At 36.5% G+C, this 12057-nt stretch overlaps 1 protein-coding gene across 2 annotated transcripts; it reads left to right on the top strand.

The window, feature by feature from the left end:
* Window positions 1–667: 667 nt before the first annotated feature.
* Window positions 668–12057, top strand: LOC110107405. 2 transcript variants are annotated; one of them, XM_020837663.2, is made up of 3 exons: window positions 668–892; window positions 2858–2981; window positions 10017–12057. In XM_020837663.2, the coding sequence occupies exon 3, from the start codon at window positions 10107–10109 to the stop codon at window positions 11916–11918; it is 1812 nt and encodes a 603-aa protein (XP_020693322.1). In that variant the 5' UTR covers window positions 668–892; window positions 2858–2981; window positions 10017–10106; the 3' UTR covers window positions 11919–12057. The 2 variants fall into 2 exon arrangements, with proteins under 2 accessions (XP_020693322.1, XP_020693324.1); XM_020837665.2 differs by lacking the exon at window positions 2858–2981.

The raw sequence follows: 12057 nt of genomic DNA, 5'->3' as shown, positions 1-12057 counted from the left end.
TTTTATTCTTTTATAGTCAGGAGCTTGTGATAGATTAGTGATTATAGTGGTCTCGTGGCTAGTGTAAATGACATTTTAGTGAATGAATAATAAATTATCTTGATGTATATGATTTTAGTTATTTTTTCTAGTTATTATTTATATTGATGATTTATAGAAGCTATAATATATTTTTAAAATGAGAAATAGATAATTCTTTCAAATTTGATCTTTGGACGTTACAATTTTATAGTATTTTTAATGAAAAATTATGGAGTATATGCTATACAACACATGATATGTATGATTCCAACAAATTTCAAACTTAAGTTTCAATACAATTGAATTCAAACCAATTTCATTAATGGTAGGCTTCCAATAAGCAATCTACAAGTAAAAGAAGAGTAATTTGTTTCAAAATAAACTTTAGAAAAAGTAATTGATGTATTTGATCAATTATGACTAGAGATAAAGTCAAATTTTTGGAGTGGTGTACTTCAAATAAAAAATTACATAAGAAAATATTTGAATCCACTTTTACAACTAAATTAATTAAATTTAGAAAACTATTATCCACTTTCATTTGATTTGCTTAAAAAATTTGTCAAAGTGAATACTTTTTTATTTTTATTTTTTGAAGTACAACATTTGTCATTTATTTATACTAATATTCGGAGGTACAGCCCAGCCATGTAGCATTCAGATGGGAACCTTCGGGCTCGTCTACCATTTTGACCAAAGAGAAACTCCAACTTCAAAAGGAAAAGATCTTTGCGTTGTGATTTTCCTGTTTTATTTGCAATATATAACTCCTCGGTGCCATAAAGATAAAATGGAAATTATCAGTTTCGATCTTTCATTCAATCTTTCCGCTGGATCTGTCGCCGTTTCTTCGGCGATACCGAAACTACTGGTTCGTGTTCTTAGTTCTTACTGTTCTGAATCAGCTTCTTAGCAGATATTTCCTTTTTTTCCCTCTTTTTGTTGCACCTGTAAATCATCTAATTTATAAGAAGGTTTTCTTTTTTTGAATCGATTAGAGTTGTGAGTTTCATGGCTATGAGTAATACTGATAGCTGTAGCCCTAGAGATTTTTGGTTGATATTTAGCTCTGGAAAATGTTGTATGCCTACCTTTGCGTAATTTCATTGGCTCAATTAGTTTGCTGTTGAGGTGTTTCTGAGATATGGGACGAGATCTTATATGTTTTTTTATTGATGAAGCCTGAATTAGTAAAACTTTTTGCTTGTGTGAAGGTTGCTTAACTCCTAAGTTAGAACTTGGAAACTGGAGGGGTTAAGTAAGCTCTAGGAAATCCAACTATTGTATTAAGAATGGGAATATGACTTTTCAGGAACGACTAATGCCACTTTTGGAGTCTACCATGATGTCACCTTTAATGATTCTCAAAATCAGAGTTTGAAACGACCCTGTAATTAGGAAATTGTTCGAGTGGAGATTGTAGAGGTGGATTGGATCTAATACCAAAGAATGTTGTAGATTGTCATATCGGCTTTTCGTTTCTCGCTTCATTTTTCTTTCCCCAGATGATTTGTTTGCGATGTTATTCCAGTTCATGCTATTCATTTTGCAGTACGTCTCTACGAAGCTCTAATTTAGGAGCTAGTTTTCCTTGTTCTTAAAGTAGGCTTCTTTTGAAGAAGACTGGCTCTACGTGATTGGAAGCCAAATTTCCTGAGTGGAAAACTTGGATTTTTGTTTGTGAGGCTTCAGGAATAGCTGGAGAGAGAAGTATAGAGTTGAACACTAGAAATTGTGAGTTAGCAAATGGAGCAATTTTCTCTCCTTTATGCATCAATTTGAGATTAGTTAAAAGCCTCAAACCTTTATACAAAACTTTCTGTTGTGTAAACTTGTACTTTGAAATATGAACATGCCTTCCTGATTAGCAGAAGATAACCATATGGATACATCTAGTCAAGTGAAAATCTCTCCTTTGTAACGGATGTTAAGATATAAAATGGACAATTGTGCCATTTTGTATTTACGAGATATTCCTTTGTAGAGAGTAGGGCAAATGTATCACATTTTCTGACATCAATTGCGGTTGGGTATTCCAAGTTTACTTCTATTTTAAGTCCTTGGATAGAAATCCTCAAGTCTTACAAGTGGTTGTGTTTGTAGTTTTACAATTCTTGTTCCCTGGTTGTGTTTTTCACGCTATGGAGCTCAGGCTTCCTTGTTTCATTTATAAACTTATCTTATATTCTCTCAGCACCTTGTCTTATGTCCTTTTAATTTAAAATGCTTTGTCCTATGCAGATAAGAAAACAAATTACTTGTCTTATGTATCAATTTTCCCTTAAACAGTTCCATTTCCTTATTTTCATTTAGTTCTACAAAGGTGCTAGCAAACCAGTACAGTTAATGAACAAATACATTACCTAGGGTACTGTACCATGGGTGGACCAAAAATGGTGCGCCAAGAATATGCTAACCTAATCCTGATTAGGTTTAGCCAAATGAAGGCTTGAAGATCATGCAAATCAACATAAATAGACCAAGTTGGCAGAAAAGGGTAGACCAACTGTGTAGATCTAGCTTACCTGGATGTTGCTAGAGCATGTTGTAAAAATTGCATTTTTTGTGTGGTTATTACATGAGGAGCCACAAAGGAGGCCAAAATTACCTTTTCCTTGAAGTTTATGAATAAACTTATTTTATAATCAAATTTCAAGGTAATTTAAAGGCAATAATTATTTTCACATTACTTTATTTTTCTCTCACACACAAAGGTGGCCACTCCTCTAAATCCAATTCCAAGGTCTTGACTAGCTGTCACCCCTTATAGTTCTACTCCACATTCTCTTTCTAATATTTCATCTTTCTTCTTTCCCTCTTAACTTGAAAATTTAAGGAGGCTTGGAATTAATTTCAAAGATATGAGACAAGGAAAGGAAAACTAGAAGAAGAAGAAGAAATAAGGGGAGTAATTCAACAAGAGGAAAGCAAAATGGACTTGCCATTTGCCACAGATAAAGGTATTCTTCTAGTTTCATAAATCTCATTCTAGTTTCCATAATTGTTAGTACTCTTCTTTTAGTAATCATCATAGCCTCTCTATAATTACCCTAATTGGCTGAACCTTTAAGAACAATCTAATTTTGGTTGAAGTTTAAAATTTCTTCTTTAACTATGTAGAATTGATAAAGGCTTATCAATCGTAGAGATGTATTGGAAATGAGACCTCAGGATGGATATAAAGCTAAGAAAATTTTTTATGCGGCAATAATTGAGGATTTTGTTTGTTGTAAGATATGTGAATTTGCTTTCCCAATGGATTTTTTTTAGTGTCCTTGTTTATTTATGGCGTGAAATAACTCACGGTATTGGACTTTCTTATTATTACATTTAATTTTTTGCACCGTTATCCAAAAATGTTATGACTTATGACCATATTATTTTATAAAGATTTGAAACATGGATGTTGAACTGAACTTCCTATTGGGTGATAGGTTGATTGGCTATAGGGGTGTTAATAAATGACCTAACATGGATCCGGCTTGAAAAATCTAAGTTCTAATTGGACTCATAAACCCAAAATTGACATGATTATTTTTTGGGTTTAGTTTTGGGTTAAACAGGTTGTGTTGAACCAACATAAATTCAAGATTTATACAATAATCAGGTTAAAATGGTCGAGTTTGAGTTAGATGGATTTGGTCGAGTCGAGTTCAAGTCAAATATTTAGATTGATATAATAAATGGGTTAGGTTTGGATCAAGCATATTCAAGTAGGGGTGTCAATACATGACATGACCCGAAAACTCGACTAGCAAATTTTGGGTTTGGGTACAAACAACTCGGGTTTGGGTTTAAGTTTTCGACCCGATTGAAATGTCGGGTTTGGTTTGTGTTAACCTGCGAACTTGAATGCAAACTGTTTGCCCGTCCGTCGCTCGCATTTTGGCCACTCGTCCCGCTTCGCACTCGTCGCGCTCATTTTGGCCACTCTTATATGAATTTTAGGCCACTCATATTTATAGTTGAGAGATACCGTGTAATATTTGAAAGTGTAGACATGTCTATTCATGAAGAAACAGGAAAAAATTATGTAGTTTGCATGTTTACTCTACCCTTGAAGGAATTAGAATTTTCAGTCAAGCCATAATAATAGTTACAAATTGCCTCAATTGTAGTTACCTTTTTGAACTAGAGATTATCATAAATGATACTCTCACATCTTCCAAGGAGAAGAAAAAAGGGTGCAAGGTATACATCTTGATAACCTAGGCAAGTCAAGAATGGGCAATCACTTAATCAGCGAAGGAAAGTTTAAAAGAAGTAGCATTGCCGTGCTAAGCAAGCCAAGCCAGCTCTTTTTATATTGGTGACACTCTTAGACGAAGTTGATGCAGTCCACAACAAAAGATGGGAGACCCTTAAGAAAAACAATAAGTATTGTTAATTGTTTAATACTAAATATTTCAGGTAGGTTCAAAAGTACGAAAGCTAAATAATATTGACAAAATCTAATTCAAGGATCAAGTTTAAGAGAGAGGTCCACCTTATCATCAATATCGATTCGTAGGAGCAAATGAGAGCAAGGGGGTCTTCTGAGGTTCTTCCAACATTGGAATTAGTTAATCAGTTAGTCAATGCCCATGGTTGGACTAAGAAGGTATCACAAAGAACATGTTAACCTAATCCAATATTGATTTAGCAAATCCAAATGGTAGACCAAGCCTGTAGAGGAGGCAGATCAAGTTTTCTAGACCTAAACGGCTTGAATTGTGACTAGTATAGGTTGTATAAAAAACGCATAGTATTGATGGAACACTATAAGCTACATATCGAGCCACTGAAAATAATAATATTGCAGTATCAAAATATGAGCCACATAAAATGACGGTCTTTCGATGACCCGGTTTGAAAAGTATATGCATTAGATTTGACTTATGTTATGAAAGATAGAGGTAGACCTAAAAGACTTGGTTAGAAAGTATTAGAAATGATCTTTTTTTGTTAGATTTAATGAGAATTTAACTATTAACTAGAAACAATGGAGAAAAAGGATTCACATAGTCAAGCAGGCTCGTGAAGCAGACGGACCGAACACAGGCACGGATAGGCTGGCGGGTTCAGATCATGTTTTCGAGCGAGGAATTGCGTGCGGGAGTGAAAGGAAGCAATTCCTCGTGAGAGATATCTTCGTTCCGCTCACTCTAGTGGAAGTAAAACGGGTGTGAGAAGCTCTGACTGAGAGGAGACTGACAGAGAGAAAGAAAGAGGGAATAAGAGGGAGATTCGAACAAGCCGAAGGAGAAGATGGAGGTGGTCGAGGGATTGTAGCCAAGAAGCGAGGGAGAAGAGCGCTATGCTTGCGTGCCTAAGGTGGAATGAAAGATGGTAAATATGAGTATTTAAAATAATTATTAAAATTTATTTTATAAATTTTTATTTAAATTTCCTCGTTAGGATTATTAAAATTAATCTTGACCAAGTCCTTTGTTTTTATAAATAAAGTTTGATTGAAACGAATAATGTATGTCGTTCTTGAATTTTGATAATGATGAAATCGGGATTAAATTTGACCCGATATGAGTTGACAAAAAAAATCCTTCGAGAAGCAGAATTCTCAATGTAATTTCTGAATTTAAAATTTTCAGAATTATATTGGGGATAATTTGAAATATGATTTCAAAAAATTTATTATTAAATTGAGCATTTTGATAAGAAGAGTTCAATAACACTAGAATTGAGCTAATATAACTTTAATGCTCAAAACAAGCACATGAAATATTATTGAAAAAATCATTATAATAATTGAAAAATTAAATGATAAGTAAAGTCGAGCGTATCGATGAGAGGAATTCAACAAGTCTAATGCATTCAATTTTTAGGTCATTAAAATTATTAAATGCTAAACAAAAATTCTTCGACCTAGTGAATCAATACGTGCCTTTTGATAAATGCTTTGATGATTTTGGCTAAAATTATTGAAATGTCATTCAAGAAAAATATAAATAGACCATCATTCAACACATATAATTGAGGCAATATTGAGTATATAACAATTTCTGTCATCTCTGGATTCATTAATAATAATCATAAAATATTAATATTATTATTATTATTATTATTATCAAATCAATTAGTAATGTCAAACAAAAAATTAATCAAATTAATGATACCTCGTATCATGTCGAGCTCAAATCCCTTCTAAATCTCGTAAATCCCACAGATAGCAGCTTTCCTCGGTTGAATTCTTTGGCTCGTCGTTGAAATAAGAAACAAAATGAGATTATGTTGGTTTTTTTCACGGCGTTCACCCACACGAGAGTTTCTTCAGCTTCCATTCCTTACCCCTTCAATATCCCGAGCGCCCTCTTCTTACGGCAATCTAACTCCTATGTTCGTCTGTGAGAAGGAGTCGAGCCCCTCTATCGTGTTTCCCACTTAACCAAGCCCACGCCCTACCTTCGTGACCTTCTCCGGCCAAATCCTGACTCCACATCTCCTAAACCGATCTATGCACCCGACCGGCCCTCGAAGATGTACGACAGAAAACCTTCAGACCAAATCCTCCTTCCATAAACACTTGCTGAAGCTTCTCACTGTGCTGTCAGCTTCCTCTGCGAGTCATGCCTTCCTCCTCCAACCGACAGATCCAAGCCCCCCTGCGATCGGACCCTAGCTGAGCTCAATCTTGAGCTAGCCGCCCACACCCCTCCATTCCAACTCCAAAAGGAACCGAGCCCACATCTCTACTCCTTCAATCCTTTTGCTGCAACTCTCCACCTAGCCTGATTGGTTCTACCAGCCTTCCATAACACACACACACAAAGACGCACACACACACAGAGAATAAAAAGAAGAAGAAGAATAACAAAGCAAGCAAATAAAAGAAAAGTGGAATTATAAAAAGAGAAAAAATATATGTTTTCATGTATTTGCAAATTGACATCATCATCGCTTCTCTCTCGGTGTTTGTGGCGAGCTGGAGGACCCCCTATACGCACTCTCGTAGCACGGTAGGAGGGAGCCTAGTGCGTCGGTTAAGGTGAGGCAGGTAAACCCCGTACACACTCTCGTAGTGTGGTGGAGACACTTCTAAGTACCCGTAGGTGCTTCAATGCCTGCCGGAAAAGCAATTATGTATATCTAAATAGGTACCTCAAAGACTCATACACACTCTTATAGCGTAGTGGGATTATAAACCACGGCCGCAGTGTCGTCCGACACTTACTATGCATGCTCTTGTAGCATTGTGGGATGTCCCAGTTTCCTAAATTTTTCTTACAAGGGAGACGTCGAGAGGTTGCCAAAATTTTCAATTGACAGAGGATCTGAACTTGAACCAAATGACAACGAACTAAACTTGAACAAAAATAGAGGGACTTAAACTGAACAAAATCACATGAAACAGAACTTGAAAAGCAAGGAACCAAATTTTAAATTTTAAAATGCAAATATTGATCAATCAATTGAACATCAGTCAAACAACAAGAAACTCGTTAGTGCATGTCAGTCTACCTGCATAAACTAAAGGGCAAATAACCTTAGTGTGACGTCGCGTCATCATTTCTACAACACTCGTACTACCAGACAAAAGGCATTTACTATGCATACTCAAATGATAGCTGCTCGCGCGGTTGATTAGCGCTAAATATTCTAAAATGCCCTCGTATATGCATTGCAACATACATAATAGTCTTTTCAAATACCTCATTCTACATGCGTAATAATCCCTTCAAACATGTCATTCAATATTGCGATATGCATTATGCTATAACAACGTGTTGTAGCGACATGTAGATTCATTTGCATACTTGCGTTATAATGCATAGAATGCATTATGCAGGCATATCATTTAAAATACATAACACACTGTATCACAGCAGCATGCTATAGTAATGTGCATACACACCATGTAATACACAAAGGGCACTAAACTGACATGAAAATGTATTATACATATATATTATACATCGTTGGCATACAAATACATCATGCGCCTTCTGCGATCATTGCATCATTATACAAATGTGTTGTGTAGACAGACATGCAACATATGTGTGCATTACTCATACATGTTATGCATATACGCTACTTACTATGTTAGTGTCGTAGAATGTTACATTACACGCCGAGCGTATCATGCAAAATGCAAATGCACATACAACATACGTGCATATAAGCAAATGTGCAAATATGTATGCAAATGAATATGCGAATGAATTAGCATGCGCATTGTCATATGAATGCATATATGAATATGCAGACATATCATACATACCCTTTGTGCTGCATGCAAGTAAACATCATGCAAATGTATCAGACAAAATGCATGTGCAAGCATATACTCGCATGGGTCCCGACGAGCGTGTTGCGTGTATATACGTGGCGTCTAAGGATACTGCGTGTGTCAAACACGAACCTAAGTTCGAGCCTGATTTTTCTATGTGGATAAATAAGAGTTGACATAGCTCGAATTGTTAAACAAATATATGATCTTGGTGTCGATCAAGATATTTGTTTTATACATTCTTTAACAAAGACATAAAGCTGATGACAAACCCGATCCTCTATCGTCAAGTTGGCAGAGTTAATAAGGCTCAACCAACAAATTGAAATCACCCATAAACCTCAATGATGATCGTGTTGAAAGTTTATCTCAACTGGAGGGGACCCTAAATTTTCAAATGCCTCAAATTCTCATAAAATACAAACATTCCCAAGTGACTTTAACATAACCCCGATGATGGCCGTGTTGACAGAAAATCTCAACCGGAGGGGACCTCAAATATTTAAAAATACCTCCAAAATGCACATAAAATTCAAAATTCTAAAGATACCAAAAAAATATATTCGAACCTAAAATATTTAAATAAGCCATAAAATGCTCAAAGTAAAATCTATCCACCCTACATAATAATTTGCCGAGGTGGATAAATATGAAAATCACTTGAGCTCACAAAGAGCAAATATTGGTCGAAAATATCACTAGAATTCATTTTCAATCAATTTCTTGCCAGTAAGGACATCACATTGGTCTTTTAATTTTTGGTTTGGCCAAATTGCTCCACAAATAACTCATGGTTTGGCTAGATGGCTCTGCGTGGTTAACGATTATGACCACGACCCTCTGACCTAGTGGCTTGGTCTAAGTACACCACTTTATCACGGTTACGATCATATCCCTTATGTTCCCTAATGGATTCAAATTTTTAAGATATGAATCAATAAGATATAATCGACATGGCACAAAGCCGTCTGTTAGCTAACGTGGATTCAAATTTGTTTCCTTAGGCAAATATTTACCCCAGGTCTACAAGGTTCCCTTGGATGATGCAACCATGGATGCCAACAAAGATTCTTCTGTCAGGTTGGGTCGACTACCTCCTTTAACTAAGTAGACCAGGGACCCGGGATGACAAAACAATGGGATCTTGATTGGGTTCATCATCCCCCCCCCCCCCAATCTGCTTTAAGTGCAAAATAGTGGAATTTTCAATTTTAAATATTAAGTTTTAAAAACTAAACACATGCGGCTATTATACATCAGGCACCATGTATCTGTTTGACGACTAGCCTTAGTTGAAAGTTCTCTCTTGTTATTAGGAGGGTAATTAACTATAGGTGCTTACGCCTATAAGAAATCTAAACTTAGATCATAAAGTCCTTGCAAAATAAGGGCGAAATCTCTTTGTGGTGCTTAATTTCAAATCATCACCAGAACTCCACAACAAAACTTGTTGTAATGTGCGATTTGGTTTAAGCTTAGTAAAATGAATTTAGCCAAGCTTGAACTGGGCTACTTTAACTCTATTTCGGGGCTTGTTTGACCTCCATAAAAAATGACCGCTGTAATTGCTTCAATTATTTTAAGTTTTTGTTGATCTTCCCTACTGGTACCAACAACAACAAAGACAACATCAAGCTTTTATCTCATTACATAGAGTTGGCAATGTGAATATTTTTTCTCCATTATGTCTTGTTAAGAGTTTAAATCTACTAAAAAAAATTCTTCTGTACTGATGCTAGATGAGCTAAATTTGCTGACTATCCAACAGGTTAACATTTGCTGTCCTCCAGCCTTGTAAAGTTCAAGAGACCCTGACATAATCAGAAGATAAATTGGCTTTAATCAGCTTCCAAGGAAAATGGTTTCCACTTCTAGTCCTAATGGAAAATGTGCCAATGAAATTCAGGAAGAATTAGGACAAGCTACAGCTCAGAATTGGACAAAAAGTCAGATCCCTCCCAACATGAGTACATCTCGTAGAGGTTTATTAGATGAAAAAGAGCAAAGGAGTACGGTTGTAGATTTTCTCAGAGCCTTTCCTAAAAAAGCCAAGTATTTAAAACTCGGGCCGTCGCCATCAGCCAAGTTCTGGCAGTTTGCTGAAGAAAAGGATGAGATTTCTCGTGCAGTTCCTTCTGCTGATCAAATCCACTCTTCAAGGTTCAGCATATCATTTGTTAGGAAAATTGATTGGGCATTTTTGTGGCAACTCTCAAAAGAATGGATTAGAGATCCAATGAATATGGCTCTCTTCGTTTGGATACTTTGTGTTGCCATCTCTGGTGCTATTTTGTTCATGGTGATGACTGGAATGTTAAATGGTGTATTACCACGGAAATCCCAGCGGAATGGTTGGTTTGAAGTCAATAACCAAATCCTAAATGCTCTATTTACACTTATGTGCCTCTATCAACACCCAAAGAGATTATATCATCTTGTACTTCTGATCAGGTGGAGGCCAGATGATGTTCTGAAACTTAGAAAAGTGTATTGCAAGAATGGAGTATATAAACCAAATGAGTGGGTGCATATGATGGTAGTAATATTTCTTCTTAATTTGAATTGCTTTGCTCAGTATGCTCTGTGTGGTCTAAACTTGGGATACCCTCGATCAAAGAGACCTGCCATTGGAGTAGCTGTCTGCTTATCTGTTTCAATTGGAGCACCTGCTTTTTCTGCCGTCTATAGTATGCTGAGTCCTCTTGGTAAAGACTATGAGACTAACGTTGATCAAGAAGCACATACCCTGGAGAGCATTTCAAGTGAAGTTAGCAAGCCTGCTCAACTCCGCCTTAAGTCATTTGAAAGGAAATATTCATTTGCACTGCAAGGAAACCAAAGGGTTCCAGAGAGCAATCCACAATGGATTGGAGGAATTTATGATTTGTGGGATGATATTTCACTTGCATATCTGTCAGTCTTCTGCAGTTGCTGTGTTTTTGGATGGAACATGGAGAAGCTTGGGTTTGGTAACATGTACGTGCACATCATGACTTTCTTTCTCTTCTGCATTGCTCCCTTCTTTATCTTCAACCTTGCTGCCGTTAATATCGATAATGAGGCTGTCCGAGAGGCGCTGGGAATAGCTGGAATTTTGCTTTGTATATTTGGTTTGCTTTATGGCGGCTTTTGGAGAATTCAGATGAGGAAGAGGTTTAAGCTTCCAGGATATACATTCTGTTGTGACAAACCTTCAGTTACTGATTGCTTTCTGTGGCTTTGTTGCTGCTCATGCGCTCTTGCTCAGGAAGTGAGGACAGCAGATTACTATGATATTGTAGAGGACAAGTTTTTCTTAAAGCAAACGAGCGATGACAATGGCTTTCCAGTTTCCCCTTTGCGTCGTGAGGATGCTTTGCCTCTATATATTTCAAACCCTAGCTCACCTTATCGTGGAAACGGGAGTTCACAGAAGATGACAGAGTTATCAACTCAGGCAAGGTCTCCAAGCAGGTTTGCTCCAGGGAGTCCCAGTTCTTCCCACAGAGGAAACTCCATTCCATTAGAGATGTTGAGAGAATCATCAACTCCGACGAGATCTCCAGCTAGGTTTGCTCCCGGAAGTCCTTTGCCAGTGGTAGAAGAAGATGAATCCTTCAACGGCTCTATTGATCCTATGAAACCGCCAGTTTCTCCTCAGATACAGAGAGAAGCTGGTCCAATGCCATAATCTGTATGGATTTTAAGAGCAATCCTGTAAGTATGTTTTAGACAGACTAGTTCAATTCTTATGTTTTCGAGCCTTAAAATGATTCTGCTAGTGTTACAATAATATTTCCTTACATTACATGAAAACATCATAATTTTTT

The sequence above is a fragment of the Dendrobium catenatum genome, unplaced genomic scaffold (assembly GCF_001605985.2).
Source record: "Dendrobium catenatum unplaced genomic scaffold, ASM160598v2 fragScaff_scaffold_853, whole genome shotgun sequence".
In the NCBI taxonomy this organism is placed as follows: domain Eukaryota; kingdom Viridiplantae; phylum Streptophyta; class Magnoliopsida; order Asparagales; family Orchidaceae; genus Dendrobium; species Dendrobium catenatum.
The sequence above is the reverse complement of the archived record's forward strand: the minus strand, read 5'-3'. Positions and strand labels throughout refer to the sequence as shown.